Source organism: Strigops habroptila, chromosome 1 (assembly GCF_004027225.2).
Source record: "Strigops habroptila isolate Jane chromosome 1, bStrHab1.2.pri, whole genome shotgun sequence".
NCBI classification, from domain to species: Eukaryota; Metazoa; Chordata; class Aves; order Psittaciformes; family Psittacidae; genus Strigops; species Strigops habroptila.
Genome location: NC_044277.2, coordinates 103,714,831 through 103,734,347, shown reverse-complemented (window position 1 = coordinate 103,734,347; position 19,517 = coordinate 103,714,831). Strand labels below are relative to the sequence as shown.

General features: G+C 41.7%; 1 protein-coding gene across 2 annotated transcripts; it reads right to left on the bottom strand.

Annotated features, from left to right (window-relative positions):
• Positions 1 to 525: 525 nt before the first annotated feature.
• Positions 526 to 18,061, bottom strand: NUB1 (negative regulator of ubiquitin like proteins 1). 2 transcript variants are annotated; one of them, XM_030483201.1, is made up of 15 exons: positions 17,404 to 18,061; positions 14,153 to 14,270; positions 13,906 to 14,067; positions 11,824 to 11,882; positions 11,186 to 11,256; positions 10,103 to 10,285; positions 8,479 to 8,567; positions 6,965 to 7,071; positions 5,907 to 6,093; positions 4,777 to 4,884; positions 4,465 to 4,617; positions 3,383 to 3,529; positions 2,990 to 3,085; positions 2,072 to 2,264; positions 526 to 1,221 (listed from the first exon to the last, which is right to left on the bottom strand). In XM_030483201.1, exons 2-15 carry the CDS (start codon positions 14,267 to 14,269, stop codon positions 1,058 to 1,060), a joined length of 1,836 nt encoding a protein of 611 aa, XP_030339061.1. In that variant the 5' UTR covers position 14,270; positions 17,404 to 18,061; the 3' UTR covers positions 526 to 1,057. The 2 variants fall into 2 exon arrangements, with proteins under 2 accessions (XP_030339061.1, XP_030339052.1); XM_030483192.1 differs by having other exon boundaries at positions 17,202 to 17,476.
• Positions 18,062 to 19,517: the final 1,456 nt, after the last annotated feature.

Here is a 19,517-nt window from a genome sequence, read left to right as displayed (position 1 = left end):
CTTCCTCCAGCATTAGTCTGCCCTGCCACTAGCCCAAGCCCTCACTTCCCCACTGATAAATGCTGGGTAAGAGTCAGCTGTCACCAGATGAAGGTTCCTGTCCCAGGAGCTGCCTTTTGGCCCCGCTTTAAGCAGGATCAACGCCGGTTCCCAGCTGCTGGAGCAGACGGGGCCTGAGCTCCCTCTACCGCGAGAACGAAGCTATGGAAAGCAAATAAACCACACTTCAGCAGAGCGGGCAAGCAGAGGAACTTCTGTTCCCAGTGGCCAAGCTTACACAGCAGAAAACAGGGTGTTCTAACACACACACATGCAAAACCCCAACTATTTCTTCAGCGTGCTGAAGCTGGATACAACTACTGAGACAGCGCCTGACCCAAGCTTTGTTCAACAGCTGGTTAGTTAGGAACAGCTGGTTTAGTTAGATAAGGAAATGCCACTGCACAGGGCTCAGGGCTGATGGGGCAGCACCCTGCCCAGTAGGTCCTACTAGTTTTTAAAACCAAAGCATAGAAGACCCTTACCAAAAGCAGCAGCACAGAGTTACCTTTATTGCCTGTGTAACACCTGCAGGAAGTGACAAGCAGACACAGTATAAATCCATGCACAACAGATAGATACATAAATGTCTCTCAGAAATCTTTCAGAAGAAAAGAAGAACAGTTGGAAAGTTGATACCTCTGTAACCTCACGAGCTGGATTTCTGGTTTACAAACTCACTTCTGGTTTTTTAAAGCTGGTATTTTAAAGTGGTATAGAAATGCTTCTTTACTTGAATACTAAGTGAATTAACTTATTTCACGATAAAAATATAGTTTAGTTCTATTAAATTTTCTTCTGAAAATAAATGTTTCTATTTTTCTGCTATGACAATAAATTACAATGTATCACAAATGTAGGCTTTAAGTGGATTTATAAATTAAGCAAGAATTTTGTGTTCCTCCTGTAGTTTAACTGAATTCAAGGCATTTAGTAAGAGATAAGCTGAAGGTGCATTTATAATCCAAACTCAATTTGTCAAGGTAAATACATATAACTGAAGTAAATATAAAGGGATTTATTGCTGTGGTACTTGTATATAGGATAAGTATTCATGGATGATCTGTTTCTCTTCCTCCAGTGTTAAATCCAGATAATCCTCTTCATGTTCAGGAATATCCTCTAGGATTTCATTGACTGCATCATTCTCCATATCTTCATCTGTTGGCGAACCAGAAGAACCTTCCAATAAGAAGCAGCAGCAGTGAATTCACCTCTGAAAGAAGCTCGTACTTCCCGCTTCCCGCAGCATGACTGGTCTCTGAGTCCTACTGTAAAACTACCTCTTATTTAAAAGTGCTCTGCAAAGGATATTGCAGGATGGCCAGTTTTTTCCCCTATTATTTAAAGCTGTCTTTAGGAGAGCCTTTAGTTGTACAACAGGGATCACTACAGCTCTGACAAATAACAAAAAGTAGGCATGAGCTTCTTTGCCAAGTGGCAAGTATCAGTTATGGTTCTATCACATCAGGGACATGAGGAGGGAGTACTCGGTCAAATCAGCAGACTGTATAGCACAGATTTGCAATAGGCTTCCTAGCAGTCAGAACCCAGATATTAGCAAGCCAAAGTATCACCATTATCAGTGGCAGGTCCAGGGAACATGCTCCAGCAACTTAGTACTTGCTCTCTGAAGAGCTGGTGTGAGTAAATGGCTATGAGAAGCTGGAATCGCCTGTGGGCTGGAGAGGCCACATGTTCCTCCCCGGGGAAGTGAGGATGCAGACAGCAGAGGCCTCCAGCCTCATGTGCTGAAGCCAAAGCTCACTCAGCAGTCATTCTCCTGGGCTGCATCCATCTTACAGGCTGCCTACAGCCAAGAGATATCCCTTATGGTCCCGTATCCGGCTGTCACTGACTGCAGGGGCTGTAGCTTATCTGGGGTAATGGAAGCCTTGCCTGTAACTATGTTACTGCCAAAAGTAGTCTGGGCCCTCTACCAGTATTTAAGCAGAAATCCCTTAATTGTTTTGCTCAAGAGCCAGAAGAACAGCCTTTCCCCTTCTCTGCCTGCTGTATGCAACATTCCTACCTGCAGACTCTGTAGACGAGTCTTTTGAAGAAGTTGATTCTTCCGATGGACTGGACCCTTCTGGAGAAAGCTGCAGTGAAGCAGGAAGAACTCCCCCATAATGAGCAAGGGTTTGGGAAGCTAAGTGGACATTGCCTTTGAAGACCTTTAAAGCTTGCTCTGCCGACTCACGGCTGAAACCCATGTACATCAGCTGCAGGAGAGGGGGAAAGAAATTAAAACATGAAATCTGGAGAAATCCAAGCTCATCCAGCACCAATCTGACAGGAATCTGACTCTGCATCTGACAGTCATTCCTCTTGCACAGAGGAGAGCACTGCATGCCAGGAATTCCAGGACACTGACTCTGGTTTACCGGAACAGTTAACGACAGGGCAGTGACCTACTAAAGAATGGGACTGTTGAGCAGAATCAAGAGCCTGTTGCTTAATATCAGACCAATTCTTTTTCTGATTTTCAAAAGACTTCAGAGCACTCCAGCATATCAGGATGGCATACGTGGTATTTACTTTTTCTAGGCAATAGAGTTTTCTTGCCTATCTGACATTAATTACACAGCCACACTAACTACAGAAGAGCTTTTCAGACAACCTATGATGCACATTTCAACTCCTTCCCTTTGTGCACTGCAATGTTTAGAGACTTCTTTTGGGGGATGGAGCATTAGAGTGCACATAATTCCCTCTGGATCTCTGTGGCAGGTTGATTCAAGGGGCAGGAAGCCCACATGGATGACATTTTAGCCCGAGTGTGACTTCCCCATGAAGAGTGGATGCCAGACAGTGGCAGTGTGACAGCCTGAGTGGCACGGGTCAAAGAATATTTGTACAGCTTTGCTTACAGAAGATCTGGTGATTTTGAAGGTGTAATTCAGAAACAAGACAACCAACTCCTAAGAAAGCAAGCAGTCTAACTTACTTGATCAATACTTTCCTGGGAAACCTGAAACTGGTCCATGGCCACAGGATCATCATCATCATCTTCCAACAATAACTCGGGATTGTCAAGAATAAACTACAATAAAACGGAAAGGGATTAGAATACAGCAACAGAGATACAGTAGTCCCCAGCATGGATAGATATATGTAATAGTTGATAGACACAAACTTCAGCCAACTTAAGTGATTCATCAGGCCAGGAAGTGGAAGTTCAGTCATTACAGTTCCGAAAAGGTAGCTACGAACTAACAAATACAGACTATAGAAAATAGCAATGTGCTAAACAGTAAATAAAGCAAGCGAACAAGGGCTTTGGGTTTTGTGTTCCTTGGAGTTTTTTTGTACAAAAGTACTACTCCTGAAAATCACTTACCTTAAAGGCTTGGTCCAGGTTTCCTTGTGTATTATGAAGAGCTATTTGAGCAGCTCTCTCTGAATAGCCCATACTTTTCAAAGTATTGATGTCTTCCAGTCGCTTCCTTCTTTTGGCTCTCTCCTCCCTCCTTATCTGTGCCTTTTCCTGCAGTAACACAGACATTACAGAGCTCACCATGCATGGGAATGCTTCAGCCTTCCCCTGTGCATGTAGGGTTTCTTGGCTTTACTTCAAGTTTGCATTTCGTGAGGAAAAGGGATTTTTATTTTTTTTTTTAAATACAGACTGTGCTGCCAGGCAGCTGTTACTAAATAGAAGTGCATTTCCATGAGCTGTACTTCCACTCTGCAGACCAGATCTTATGCTGTCACAGTTATTATAGGCCCTGTGTGGTATGTGATAAACCCATTTGGCAGATGGGGCTGTAGACAAGACTTGCCAAGGACAGGACACGCAGTCAGAACTGGGGATGTAGCCGAGGAGTTCTGCTCAGCCCTTCTCTCGGCCACTTTTCCATATGCATTTCACTGTCTGAAGTCTAGAACTGCCACCTCAGCTTACCTAACCTAACTTGAGGCACTTCAGATGTGGACAACACTGTCTTCACTTCACCTGAGCACAAAAAAATCCTTCTCCCCTCCTGGATCTCTGAGTCCAAAGCCATAATACTTCATCACTTAATGGTTATGCTCAAAGCACTTCATTGTACAGCCTCTTGCCTTTCAGACCAGCCAAGCCAAGAATGACAGCTTGATCATGGTGTTTTTATTCTCACACGGAGCACTCCTGAGTAGCAAACACTGGTGCAAAGACTTCCTATGAGCCTTGCTGGTACAACCACTGGTCTTTGGCTCCCTCATGCCATCTGTTTTGGGACAGAGCTTCCCTTGTTGTATCAAGTTTTGGTTTCAAACTTGTGGCAACAGATGTCTAGCTGTCAGTTTCACTAATAGCAGCAAAGCAAGATAATCAAAGTCTGTAATTTAGCACCATGTTGCACTAGCCATGCATGCAAAACATGATCTTATGGACACCTAAACTAACATGATCCTTGATTTACTACTTTTACTGCACCATACCTCTCTCCTGTTGGTGATAAGATTGGCAGCATGCTCCACATTCCCATGGCATGCTCGCAGGGCAAGGCGAGCTTCCTGTTCGGAGAATCCCAGGAGTGACAGGCAATCAACTTTATCAGGATCTACAGATAGCTCTTCATATAAACAAGATGCCTGTATATAGAAAGAACAGAATTATACTACTTACACTGTTGCTAATGTACAAACAGAAGAAGTCTCCCCATTTTTTTTGAGTAAGCAGAGGTGCAAGGCAAAGCCCAAACACGGGAGCTAGTGTGAAGGACTCAAAAGTTTTACCTAATGGTCTCTTACCTTCTGAATATACTCGGCAGCCTCTTTTTCTCTGCCACTGTGATAGTGTCCTATCCCTTGAAGGAGGTAAAGCCGTAGAAATAAAACCTTCTCACGACCATAGCTTCCCTAAAGAATTGTTTAAACAAAAGGAGAGGCACATGGGTAGAAGCATATGATAGAATATCAGTTCATTATCAGTAGAACACTTTACACATTTAAAGAAGACGTGATACTTTCGCTGCAGACAAAGTGTCCCTTATTAGTGACTATGTCTAAACCACTGATGATGTCTGTGTATGTTTACATGCTTTACCTGGCAGTGTGCGCTTGCAGCCCAGAAAGCTAACTGTGTCCCAGGCTGTATCAAAAGGAGCGTGACCAGCGTGACCAGCAGGTCAAGGGAGGGGATTCTCCACCAACACTGTGCCCTGGTGAGACCCCCACCACCACTGCAGTACTGTGTCCAGTTCTGAGGCCTCCAGCAGAAGAAGGATGTGGAGGTGCTGAAGTGAGCCGGAGAAGGCCACAAAGATGCTCTGGGGGCTGCAGTAGCTCTCCTATGGAGACAGGCTGAGAGAGCTGGGCTTGTTCAGCCTGGAGAAGAGAAGGCTCCGGGGAGACTTTAGAGCAGCTTCCAGGGCCTAAAGGGGCCTACAGGAAATCTTTTGACAAGGGCATGTAGGGATAGGACAGGGGGAATGGCTTTAAACTGAAAGAGGGTAGATTTAGATCAGATATTAGGGAGAAATTCTTTACTGTGAGGGCAGTAAGACACTGGAACAGGGTGCCCAAGGAAGCTGTGGCTACCCCATCCCTGGCAGTGTACAAAGCTAGGCTGGGTGGGGCTTTGAGCAACATGGTTTTAGGGGAAGATGTTTGTGCAGGGGGTTGGAACTGGACGATCTTTAAGGCCCCTTCCAACCCAAACCATTCTATGATTCTACGTAAACATGTGTTTGCCATGACCGTTTTGTCAGGTCCAGTGCTTCCACTATGCTGACAAATACACAACTAGATTACAGGCTAACAAGACATGAGAAAACTTTAAACTTCTAAAAGTCAGTCTTGTAATACCTCAACAATAACTGAATACATGCAGAAAAAACAAAAAGCCACTGTAATCAAAAAACCCCGAACAAACAGCATACTTTGATATCAATAAGTCTTTCATGGTTCTCCCCGTAGCACCGCTGGAAGCATCTATGTGCTGTGGACAGCTTTTTCTCTGCATCATCCAGGCAGTCCAGCTGCTCCAGGCGGAAGTAGCACCACACTATATCCAGCTGCAGTACTGCATAGTTATCAACGGTATTCAGCAGTTCTGTGCTACACTCACTGAAAATAAACAATTACTTTGTTTTTTTCTGGGTTAGAGTTGTTTATTTTTTTTTCTCCACACACACTTTTCAACACTAATGAAACAACACGCACACTCACATGTTTGAGAAAGCACACGCTTCATATTTGAGGTAGCAAACTGATGTCATTGGACTTTTAGCAAAGCACTGATCTCCCATCCCAATCACTAATATGAAGGATGCTAATGACAACACTACATCTCAAAAGAATTACAGTAACAAAATGAGTTGTGACTACTATTTAAAACAGCATCTCTTTAAAAGCAGAACAGAATTAAACCCTGTGTAATCTTTGAGAGGACAGAGCAACTATCTTCCTTAGTGCAAGTGAACATGCCAGGTTTTGTGCCAGTCTCCTTGCACATACACACAAATGAGAAACAGATGGGGCCAGTATTACTTTTGGGGATCTCAAAAGCGCAATATAGGGCTCTGACTGCTGACCGGAAACTAGTTTACTCGCAGAAATCTTGGTATGTTTAGTGACTTCAGCGATCTGCTCCACCTTTTACACGAAATTATTGCTTCACAGGAGCAATTCCTAACAAGTATTTGTAACTGTCTCTTGAGCTAATCCAATTTATAGCCTCGTACATGAATATTGACAGTTTCTGTTTGTGTTGACATGAAAGATTAAATTGCCCGGTGGCAGTATCTGCTTCAGCTGTTCTACAAGAAGGCACCTGTCACTGCAAGTCAGAGACTTTGCCGCTTCTCATCTGCAGAGAGGGTGTGAAGCAATCCTGGGGAAAAACAGGCCCCGATTTACAAGCACAGGTAGAGTTCATGCTTTCCTGGATTTGGCTGTCAGCAATGGAAAGAGACACAAGGACTCAAAAAGTTCTTACCAGAAGTGTTTATCAGCATCCAACAAATACGGCAGTGCTATTTCATATTCCTTCTTCTTCATTAATGCCCTGCCCTTCTCATGATAACCCATTGCCAGTACAAGCGCCTAGAAAAACAGACTGAGACTTAGTTTTTGCACTTTCCCAACTCAATTATATAACTAAAGTAGCATCTAGGTAATCCATTAGAGCCCTTGCTCTTCCTAGAAAAATACCATCGCATCAGTTCTGTAAGAGCAGCACTAATTCACATTGCTTCATACTTTTCTCTGACCTACTAACATCAGGTATTGTCTCATTAAAAGCAGTTCATGTTACCAACATGTGAAATTTTGCACCAAATTTGTTTTAAGAATTCAACCCTCGATAGATTTCCAACGGTGAGTGATAAAAAGCTAAGCTTTTTTCTAGGTGCTACACTTCCTAACAGCATCAAATTTGTTTTGCTTTGCTTATTACAACTCTCTTGTGAAACCTAATGATTCATCTCCTGCAAAACCTCAGAACTTCAAATGCAATTTTGAATGGGGCAGGAAAACACTGTAGTTCCTGCAGCATGACAAGTGGAAATGTAAACAATACCTCTGGATAGGAACAACCTGCAATATTTCCTCTCACCCATGTTCAATACTGATGAAATCTTGTGCGCTTGAACATTTGGTGCTTTAACTCTTCAAGTGAATTACTACTTTCAGCACTTCATCAGAACAGCAGGCATTGTGAGAATGGACTGTTGCTACTCCAATCATTCAGAAACTCCAGGTGATGCAGAAAACACAGTATATTTCAGAAGAGGCTAGAGCAGCAGTCAGCACATGATGGGGCCTCCTCATTTTTCCCCAAGGTTGATTGCTTTTTTTTTGGTTACTGCATGTAATTCCAAGTATTTATGAAGATTTTTATTTATCTTTAGAAAATTCCACAATCTTAAAAGATAGCATCTGTCGCTACTCTTCTGCTTCAGCAGAACATCAGGTAGGTCACGCCTACTGTAATTCAATGCACCCAAAGGTATTTTCAGTTGAGAATGTGCAACTTTCTTGAATGGTGGACAAATTTAAGTTTAAGAGGGATCACAGTGCAAAAGATCTCAATGCGATTTTAAAAGAATCTTATTTTGAGAGACTTGCCATGTATGCAACTGAAACTAAGGCCTAACAAACAAGTTCATTTCATGTGTTCTAGGGCATCCCAAATTTAAAATAGGTGCTAGGATATAGCAAAATTAAAGCCTATGTTAAGATTCAAAAATAAGATACGGGCCACACAGGGGTCAGTGCAAGATCCTGTGATCAGGTCAGCAATCAGAGGTCTGTCTCCAGATGACTGAAGTATTCCCAGCTGTAGAGTTCTACTTCAATTTTATTGCAAAGTTATTTCTAGAAGCAAGCACCTAGTGGAGCTCAGGTTACTTCCCCAAAAGTCTGACAGTATTTCAATCCCATATTTGAAATGCTTCACAAATCAAGCTTTAAAAAGCCATCTTAGCAGTTTGCCAAGATCCTTTTACCTACTTTTTTAGCTTGAGGAGGAATCTCGATTGACCTTCCAGTTTGATTAGCTATATCTAGGTATGGAACAGAATCTGGATCTAAGTATTCCTCTGAAAGATAAGAAAAAGGGGTTTAAATTTTAAGTACCACCTTTAACAGAGCAACTCTGCTGTCATAAGATTATGTCAGTAAGCACACTCTTACACAAAAAAAGCAAACAACCAACAACAAAAAAACCCTGAATTACATATAAAGACTCATGTGCTTTTTTGGACATATCTACCAACAGTAGCCCTGCTCAGACAAACATAAGGAACTTTTAGAAAGGTCACTAAGGAAAAGGCCTTGTGCATCCCAAAATTTAGACACAACATTAAAAGTTACATGAGTTGTAAGGAATTCTTTGCAGAAGACAAAACACCTATCATTTCACATGACAGAACACTTGAAATGATTTATCAAATAGAGTATTAAAAAATACAAACCCACAACTGAGCACTGTTCATAAAACTGGGGGAGTGGGGGAGGCAAACAACAGCTCAGTATTTTCATTTTCCCACAGCTTTAATGCTTATAACCAAACTATCAATTTTGTTTTCACTTCCACCTGATTTACAATGAAAAGATGCTTTTTCTTGTAAGCAAAAGACAGTTACGCAGGTGTTTGCTGAGATTAAAAGCTTCTGCCCCTCAATTTTTTTTCAGATGAAACAAAAAGGTTGTTAAATTCTTTCTACACTTCACACAGAACCTTCAGCCTGTGAGCCCATTATGGGCTTCACTCTGAGCTCCGGCAGTAACTGACCATTAGTGGCAAATACCTTGAAAAGGCCCTATAGTAGAATTCAAGGGCTGGGGCCTAAATCACCCCTGAAGTCAATAAAAGAAATCACTTCTTTCATTTATTCAAAATCCGATATTGTAGTAAGAAACAGGCTGTCACTGACCATTAAAAGAAGCTTTGTTCAGGTATTTTTGCAATTGGCAGGAATTCATTACATACTCAGTGTCAGTTTCTTGTTTGGGGATTTTTGAAACAATAGAGAAGTGATTTAAACTCACCACCTAGCAATGCAATTCACAAACACAACCTCATTCTGAAAAATTATTACTGTTAAATTGACTATATCCCTTTAACTTAATCCACAGTTGCCAGCAATCAACAAACACAACAATAACAGTCACATTACATATGAGAATGACAAGTGAGCTGTTCTGCACAATGAAACCATGGTTACGCACAGCCATACCCAAGGAAGACCACAAGAAAGTGTTTAATGACTTACATTGTTCCATTGTGCTTATGTCTACAATAAATTAAAAGCCTGTTCTCAAGAGTTGACCAGTTCCTTAACTGACAAGTGCAAATTAAATAATAGTTGAGTCATATTATATCCTTCTTGAAGTGCAAAGTATCTCCTGGCATTCTAGTTGTGTAAGAAGGGTTAGAGTAGAAAGGAAGTTTTAGTCAACTTAAAATTAGTTTTCACGTAGGTAGAAACCTAGAAAAGTATAAACCGAAATCCAGCCACAGCACAAGCATTCTTCTATGTTGAAAGTCTACTGAGAAAGTAACTTCTGATGCTCAAGAATTAATGAACACCCTCTCCCCTCCACAAAAAAAAAACCCAACAAGCGCCCTTACCTCTCTCTGCTAGAATTTCCAAACCCTTCTTAGTTCTTTGCATCTTTTCATTTATTTCTTTTTCTTTCTTGTGTTGAAGTTCTTCTTCCTGAACTTTTCTTTTAGTTTCCTCGTCACTCTGTTCCAGCTGAAGTACCATCACTTTTGCATTGTGTGTTATGCCCTGGTCTTCGAGGGTTCTGCCTGCAAAATAGAGTATGACGAGTACAATCCAAATGCTCTGTGGAGAGAGACCATTGCACTGCCTCTGGGGAAGGACACCACCACCCACAAATCAACCAAACTGAATGGCCTCTTACTTTGCTTGTACTGTACTGAAGAACTACAGTAATTACTAGACTCAAGAACTCAAAACCCCTACCAATTACTGACATATTCAGTAGAAATGCAGAAATTCTAAACAGACTTGCACCTTAAAAGTGCTTTTTAAATGATTGGTTCATTGGTTTAAATGATTTTTAAATGAATGTTTCTTTGCTTGCCTTCCTCCCCCCCACCCCCACAACACATTAAAAAAATACAATTGTTTCTGTTTCAGTTAATTGATTTCAGGGAAAAACTGGAACATGTCCAGGATCAAACACCACAACAGGACAGTAACAGGAGAGAGGAACTTGGAATTAAATCCAAGTTCCTATTGTCAACTCCATGGCTCTAATTCTGACATATTCTAGGAGAAATAAATATGTCAGATGCTTAGGCCATCAATAAACAGAAAGCTGTTGTCATCACTTCCCACAACGTCTGATGAGCTGAATACGTGTAATGCATTACAAAAAGATTCTGAATGTGCTGTTAAAAAACATGTCTAAGGAACTTTAGGGTTTCTCTTAAATGCGCATTTTCAATGTTTCAACACCTGAAAAATGGATTTTCAATATTCATTACAGGATTCCTATAATTGCTCTATCTAAGAATATTGATCATTATACATTATTGAATTTCCTGTAGAGCAGAACCTGACAAATATAACTGCTATTCCTTGGGAATTTCTGAAATTAACAGAATTGCAAGAGGTTTTTCTTCTGAGAATCAGTAAACTAGAAAATTATCATAAAAATACACTCAACTAGATATACATACCCAGGTCAAGCTGCTTCTTATTTATGATTATTTTGATAGCATTTTCTTTTAACGCATGTTCCTGTGCTATCCTGTGAAATAAATAATTTCATCCATGAATACAAATTTGTAAGGCTATACTACATTTCTCTTCAGAATTAGAGAGAATATTCTCTTACTACATTAGAATAGCAAAAAACTTACAAATGAGTATGCTCGTAACTGGCTTAAAACTGCTGCTAGAAGTAAAATAACATCATCAGAAAGCTTTGTATACTGTATATGGAACCTGGGATATGAAAGAGGAAAGAGCTAAACAGAGAGAAAAGGACTGGATTTTATTAGGTTTAAAAACACAAAAGGAAGAGAAGCTAATGCTCACTGTTCTGCCAGTTAGGGATTTGGAACACTGATCACTAGTGCCTTCTCAGGTCCCTGCTGGGGATTTAGAGAACTATCTTTTCCCACAGCTGCAACCTTCCTGTTTTCTATGTTAAACCACAGCTTCTTATGCGAAGAACTAGGGGACACTGGACACTGCTGTTCAGACATACATGCTAAGAAAAAGCTTAAATCAACCAAATACTTTGTCTCTTTTTTTAGTACTATACGACAGTATGCCAACATATTAGAGAAGAACCAAGAGTGATTACACTTACTGTGATCTGAGCTCCTTGCCTGTGATGAACAGGTTAGTTTCCAGTGGGACTTTTCTGCTCTGTAGTAATTATATCGCGTAGGGGGAAAGGAGTAGGGAAATAAAAAGCACGATATCAAGATACTTTGGACAGTTTCCAGTTAATTGTTTTACAACAACTACAATTTCTTTTTCAAATAATACTCATGTTAACATGACATGATAACACATTAACAGGGTTATGGTGGGGCATACATATTACTAATTTCTGGGCAGGGAGTCTTGTACTTGTTACATAGCGCTAAAAATAAGCATTGTAACAGCAGCAAATTCAGAACTAGATAAATCTAAATTCAGAACCAAACAATTTAAACTGACTAATTTAATTACACATTTCCAATCTGAACTCTGCTTTGTAATTATGCTACTCACCTGTAACTGGCTAACTTATGATTAATTTCTAATAGTGTCTATGGTCCCAGATTAGATAAACTGGAATTTTCAATTAATTAATTCCCCTATGCCCAGTAGCATTATAAAGAGGAATTATGAAACTATTTGCTTGTTTTAACTGCATGCCAATCACTTAACACCCTCTAGCCTTTAGCCCATCACATGCCCTGGTAATTATTTTTCACTACAGGAGAGAGAACAATTATGATTGTGTTATGTTTTTGCAAGTACTCAGTAAAAAAAAAATAAAAAACCTTCTGAAGCATTGGTTACCACCTAGGATCATCTTCAGAAAAAAACCCACCCATTGCCCTTTTCCAGAGTAAACACTGACTTCTGTTGCTGATGACTACAACCTTTAAGTACCCCTACATAAAGAAGCTCTCTTTCACTGTTAGCAGAGTGAAGACATTTGGCAGTGGGGAAGATGCTGCTCCTGCACAAGATCAAAACTAGGAATTGATTGGAGATAGTTGTGCTTGGCTGAGACTGTTTTTAAGGCAAAATGTTCCCAGTTAAGAGGCCCTGTATTAATAAGAACCTAACCAAGGTCCTGCTCTGTCCTGTGATCAACCTGTATAGCACACTTCATATCCATACGGCTGAATCCCCTCAACTCTTGAAGCAGAGCATCTTTATTCAAAGTGCCATTTGAGATCAGTCCACATCCCATGTCAGCCCTCACACTGTGCCAGGACCCTGCTTGGCAGGATACCAGGTAGTATCAGAGCTGAGACTAACAGCTTGACAGTACAGATGTCCATCAAAGAGCGATCAGCCTGTCCCCACCTGTGTTTAGCTGACTAGCGTAGATGAAGCTACAGAATTTGATATGATGACTAGTCTAACACTGATTTAATTAGAGTCACATCTTTACTCTGGCATATTTTGTGTGTGAAACTAGAGGTTGAAGCCTGGCTTTAAGAGGGCAGTTCTATCTTCGTGAAGTTTTTAGAAGCCTGACCTAAAGTGAACAGATGAGTACCATCACAATAGCAAATCCTGCTTCTTATTTCCAAGTTCAAACACTGGACGTGCCTATTTTAAAGCAAGTTTAGTTAGCTGCCTGGGCTGGAATGGTTACATGAAGATAACTATCACTATAAGAGTAGTGCCACATGCCATGGCTAAAAGATAAAGAAGTTCTTTTCAGCGGCCTAAGATGACACCAAGTTCAAGTTGCTTATTGCACCTAAAGAGATTTTTTTTTTTTTAATTAAAGCTGTCATTTATATAAAAGCTATGGTAATACAGTGATATTAATATGCTAATTCAACTTTAGGTATTCTACTGCAGAAAAAATACATCTCCTCTTTACTGCTAATATGAACAGATGCCTCAGAAGGAATCAAACTGAACTGGAGAGACACTTAATCTAATTTACTTTTCTTAATTGAAAGATAATTTCTCATTAAATACTCAAGGGAAGAATTATTAATTTCCTAGTATTATATTCCTTTGCCACAATATTCCCACATAGCTGGGAAACTTAAACATACCTACATAATTCCCCCTCTTCCCATATTTTACAGACCTAACAGATCTCTCATTAAAAAATACCTGAAAAAGTTGAAGTGAAAATATTTGCATTAGGTACATATCTAGATCTCAAAAGGCCAATGCAAAGCTACTTTTCTGCAATGTCACTTACTTTTCTACGAGGCAGATAGATATCAAGTCTTGCAATTCCAGTCACCCTAAAATGTTCATTTCCAGTTCCACGCTCAATTGCTTTACATCGTATTTCTTCAAGCATATTCTCTGTATCGTTCTCACTGATACTCAGCTTGGATGAATATTTTTGTACAAGTTCCTAAGAAAACAGCAAGAAGAAGTGGGAAAATGCACCAGCAGTATGACGTGAAGACACATGACATCAACTCAGAGAGAATATTTACCTTCATCTCTCTACCAGCTTCTTTGTTTTCACTTGTATATGGTGGTTTCCATAGCTGAATTTTGTCCTCTCTCAGGCAACTTGTCAGTTTTGCTACTAAATACTTCTTCTGTGCCATTCTTTTAAAACAAAAGCACAATTGGAAAAGAAAGAAAAATAATCCATCTCTTAATATAGCTTTCCTGTACAAAGATATAGTACTTTTTCAAGAAGTCTAAGTGATATTTTGGAATTCTGCAACAACACCCTTGAGTATAAAATGCATTCTGTGTATTTTGGTGGAGGGGAACCTGAGTACAAACTAGTATAAAAAAATTGGAAAACAAAAAAAGGGGGGGAAGGAAATGAAACTTGTATCAGAATAGGGATAATTCAGAAGCCCCCCGTCATTTCAAGATGAATTAAACCTCTTAACCCCACACATGAGCTGGAATTGCTGAAGGTGCTGATTTATCAAAATCCACAATTCAATTTTTATGCCCTGTTCTGGACAGGGTGCTCAATCCACACCCACCACTCCTCCCTAAAATGTGTCCTGGCTGTACCTGTCTTCGTGCTTCTCCCACTTCCCTACTTCAACAGCCTTTCTACAGCAGCGGACAGTTGAACATGAATTATTGCTCTCTTTGGGAGAAACTTAGGAGAGAACATCTCAAAACCACAAGCTCCAGCAGGACAAGGGCATAGCATAAAAGTCCCAGCCCTCCAGCAAAGTGAGATCAGCTGGAGTGCAAAGAGCTAAGAGTAGACAATGATCTATGCCTCCCCTCCCCAATCTCAACCATTTGTCAAGCAAACATGTGTAATGGTATCATAAAATGATACTGTAAACTTCTAGTTTCACAAAGATGGAACAGCAGGGTACCACTTTTCGTAGTCCAAGAGGCGCTCTCCCCATTGCAAAGCTAGAACAGGCATGCAGGGCACAAGCAACATAAAGCACAGAGGCTGAGATCAGAGATGAAGTCCACTGTAAATCTGCACCAGTACCCATTAAAGGGGAGAAGACGGCAATGAGCTGAACAGAGCAACTCCCCGGATCACAAGTTATTCTCATCCAGCCCAAAGAAAGCAGTAACCTCTGTGAGCGAACCACATGTCCCTGAAATAAAACCCCACGAAATAGGGAAGGCACACACACGGCAAGAAAAGGTGGGTGCAGTGATCTCAACAGAAGAAAAACAAACAAACAAACCTATGTACATGTTAAAGCATGCAAGAATTGTGTGCCTTGGTCATTGGGAATCTTATGGAAGACATCCTTTAATTTATACAGAAAAGCATTTAAAGTGCTGGCATATATGCACTAAGGTTGGCATTGCAATTTGATTAATCAGTTTCTCTTTCAGAGTGGTTTCCTTTTCTTGTTCTTGTTTATTAGCTCATAACTCTCAGGAAAAACGGGAACAGTAAAGAAGAAGCAAACACTTCTATCCAATTTCCAGGGTTTTTTTTTCCTTGCTTGGAAAAAACCCAATCCAATACTATCTGAGAGCAAAAAAACCATAGGCAAACATCCAACATGTGGCAAGTTTACTGGTTAACCTTACCTTGACCCCAGCTTTAGCAAGCTATGAAGAATTTCTGAATGCTTCAAAGACAATAATATTGTCTAAAGAGGAGTCAGAAGGATTAACTGAGCATGTGGATGGTTTGACACTCCTTCGTGTTTGATTACTGTAATTTGCACGATGTCTGTACAAACTGGGTGACAACCATGCATTATTTTTCTTGCTGGGATAATGCTGTTGTTATTATTTTAGGGCCAAGGTAAAACATGGTATTTACAAACCTGAAAGCAACAAACATGCTCAGTTTTCAAAAGATTGCATTGAATTTATTAGTGCAACTTTTCCCCTTTTCCAAAACAAGCTAGGCAATTCTCATGAACACCCTGTAACCATCATTCTCCCACTTTTAGGTTATGCCAGAAAATCATTTTATAGCTGTAATTCTAATCAACGTTAACTTAAGAAACATAAAAGGTATCTACAGCTTTGGGGCACCCAGATAAAGTCTAAAATTGCAACCTATGCTTATGGCAACAAATTGTAGATCTGAGTAGCATTTATAAACTGTTCATTCATCTTTTTAGAAACACTATTTTATAAGTTTGCAATTTCTAACTAAGCTATTAAACCAGAAAACACTGGAGTCTCCGATTAAACTTATTCTTTTCAACCCTCTAGTCTAAAAAGAATTTTGCTGTCACAAACACAAAAGCTACCATTTCATATATAACAAACACTTATCACAAATTCCCGTTCCACTAAATTGCAAGAGAACCCTTAGCAAAAATATTTGAGACTTCCATTTTCATCAGCCAGCACCACAAGTGCTCGTGACACAATTTCACTTTCGGTAACAGTTTAAAGGGACTTTCTCAAAACCAATTTGAATAAACAAACTAGGGTATTTCCCAAGGGCCATCTTGAATGCAAAAGAGAGTTTTTGTAACTAAAGTGTCATCCTCCAAAGCCACTTAACCCTATATATGGCATAAACCAATTACAGAAATAAGGATCAAAAGCTAGATTTTTTGATGGCAGGAACAGCAGATTCTCAGAATGGTTTACTAATAAAGCAGTACGCATTAATTTTTCCAAAAGACACGGAGGAAAGCTCCCTGGCACAACTATGGTGCATCCCTCCATAGCAAAAGGAGGGTAAGAGACTGAGGCAGCATCATGTACAAAACCACGAACCAGCATGTCAACAGAAGGACGAAACCCCAAACACCGCCAGCCCCAGCCCGGGGTCCGGTGGTGTCCGTAGGCCTCCCGGTGCGCACATCCAGTCTATCCCCTGCCGCAAGAGCACAAGTCACCGTGTCACCGGGGGATTTCAAGCACAGCCACGGAGGCGCCGCCCTTTCTGGGCGCCTCCAAACCACGGCGGCAGCGCAGCTGATGCAACCAGCCCCAGCTCCGGAGCGGGCACTCGGGAAGCTGCCGGGCCGAGTGGGCACCGCGGAGAGGGAGAAAGGGAAGGAGGAAAAGAAAGGGCGAGGGGTGCTCCCAAGCACACCGCCCGGGCCCTCGGGCACCCACCTGCGCCCCGCCGGGCCTCAGAGCCCGGGCAGCTTCTGAGGGGAGCTCGGGCTTTCACGCAGCGGCTCCCGGCGGCCGGGGCTCGCCAAGGGCCGCCCGCCCTGGGGCGAAGGAGCCGGGACCGGCCGCGGCGACACCTCGAAGCCGAGCAACGGCCGGGTGGGCGGGGCGCGGCGCAAGCTCCGCCCCCCGCGGTGCTTACCTGCGCAGCTTCCGCGGGGCGGGCCGGGGCTTGCATGCGTGCTGTGTTCGCTCGTTGCTGCCGGGGAGAGGCGGGTTCCTACGGGAGCCCGGGAGGCCCAGGGGAACGGAGCGGAGCGAGGCGGGCGCTCGTCACGTGGTTGAAGCTGTGCCCCGCCCGCCATTTTATGGTGCTGCCCGCAGTGGGCGGCGCTGTGGCCGGTGCTGCTGTGGCTGATGCTGTCTTACAGCCCAGCTTGGCTTGTCCTCTGTTAGTGGGGTCCCCAGCGCGCTATCGAAGCGATGCCCTCTTCCACGAGGGGTTGGTTCTGGAGGAGGCTGAGTGTCCTGCAGCCACTCCATTCGTGAGGCAAAACTGTGACTGAAGTTGCTGTCAGTGCTGAGGCAGCGTTTCCCAAAAGGCTGAGGTGCTGTGAAAGGTGCCAGGAAGGACTGATGTGTGATTTTTTTGCTGTGCTCCTTGAGGGCAGCAGTGTGCAGCCTGAGCTTTTGTGTGGGACCTTGTGTTTCCCCTTCAGCAGCGGTTGGCAGGTTCTTGGCTGGTTGTGGGACTGTCAAAAGTTAACTTGGGTTCAGAGGCTGGGCTAGAAGAACACATGGTGTGTGTAGCAAATCTGCTTCTAAACACCACCTCAAGCTGAGGTGGTGTTGGAATATCGCTTCTAGTTCCCATAACGCCCTAGAACAGGAGGACGGTGCAAAGCTACGCAGGTGTTTGGCTATACAATGTAGGCTGCTCAATATTGTGTTTGTATATGAGGTCCTCAAAGGGTCGGGGCTTGTTTCTGGAATCTTTCTGGTGCTTGTAGAAAGATGTAAGTGTTCTTCGAATGGGTTTTACCAGAGATAATTAACTCATGTGGGATTAATTCTTTCCTGTGACCAGCAGTCCCAGCAGCAAAGCGATTTTATTCTAACTGCTCTGATGTGTGACTGAAATCATTGCATTGGAGTATTATTTATTCCAGAATGGACAGGTCTGCATGACTGTCCTTACATAAAACATTCTTCCTTAGGTAGTTACACAGACTAAGTGGGGGTGCTGTTTACTGCAGCTTTGGAAGTGGGAACCTCACAGGTATCATGAGCTTGTGAACAAGAACCTGAACTAGAAATTCAGGATTCCAGGCTCCCCTATGTGCATAAATTAGCCAAGTTTACCCAGTAATAAAATAAGGCTGAACTTGTTTTTATGGCAATTTTGGGTTCAGTGCTTGAAACTTAGCAACTATAAAACTTAGAAGCTATGGTAATGAAAGTTCCTGTCCCATAATTGTCAAACATGAAGAAGCTAACAGTAAAGGATTTTGAAAATCGGGTACACTTGAGAACTGGGACTTTCTAATATTCGAAGTTTTCAATTTTTTCTCATGTTTCCCTGTTTCATTTTACTACAGCTTTTTTAAGGAGGAAAAAGAAAATCATCTTGTTAGACAACGAGCCTGTGTTATTTTTCAGTCTCTTGAAATGTAAATATGGCAACTTCCCTCATAACTAAAACTACTTCATTAACAAGTAAAAATTTACTGAAATTGTTCTTCCATAATGTCCTTGGGAATTAAGTTGAAAGATTTCTCAGAAAGCAAAAGGCCTTTTCTTAACAAGTTCCAGTCAGCACAAAGCACAGTAATAGATAGAGAAGTCTCAGGAAAAGGACAAAGTGTTTGTATGAAAGTGATTACAAAGGAGTTAGTTACTTAGTCCATGCATGAACCTGCACTGAGTTTTAAATCAACATATTCAAGGTATGTGTTTATTTAAGATAACTTAATGTAGCTATGATCCTTTATTAATGTCTCATGCCTACCCAGGAACAGAAATTGGCATCTGTGCTGGAAGCTAATCTGTGCAAGCCAGTTAACTAAAAACGCTGGAAAACCTGAAAAAATCACAATTAATACCTCTTCCCAAACCTATGTCTTCATTTTGCTGCTTTTACTGAGGAGGAGTGGAAAATTCTTCAGGAGTTACTGAGGCATACTCATGGCTGTTGGTAATAGCTAGTGCTTTTCCGCACTGTTTTAAGGACTGTCACTTACAGGAGATGAAGTGTCTGCCTGCCTGCTAGTGGTGGCTGGATCAGTGTGGGATGCTACAGAGTTTGGGTCTGAAACT

What these genes read in the sequence shown, in the direction of transcription:
- NUB1 (XM_030483201.1), bottom strand. Translation starts at nt 14,269, where the DNA reads ATGGCACAGAAGAAGTATTTAGTAGCAAAACTGACAAGTTGCCTGAGA. An exon ending in GGCAAGGAGCTCAGATCACA is followed by an intron (nt 11,257 to 11,823) that starts GTAAGTGTAATC and finishes TTTATTTCACAG; the next exon opens with GATAGCACAGGAACATGCGT. An exon ending in CTGCCGAGTATATTCAGAAG is followed by an intron (nt 4,618 to 4,776) that starts GTAAGAGACCAT and finishes TTCTATATACAG; the next exon opens with GCATCTTGTTTATATGAAGA.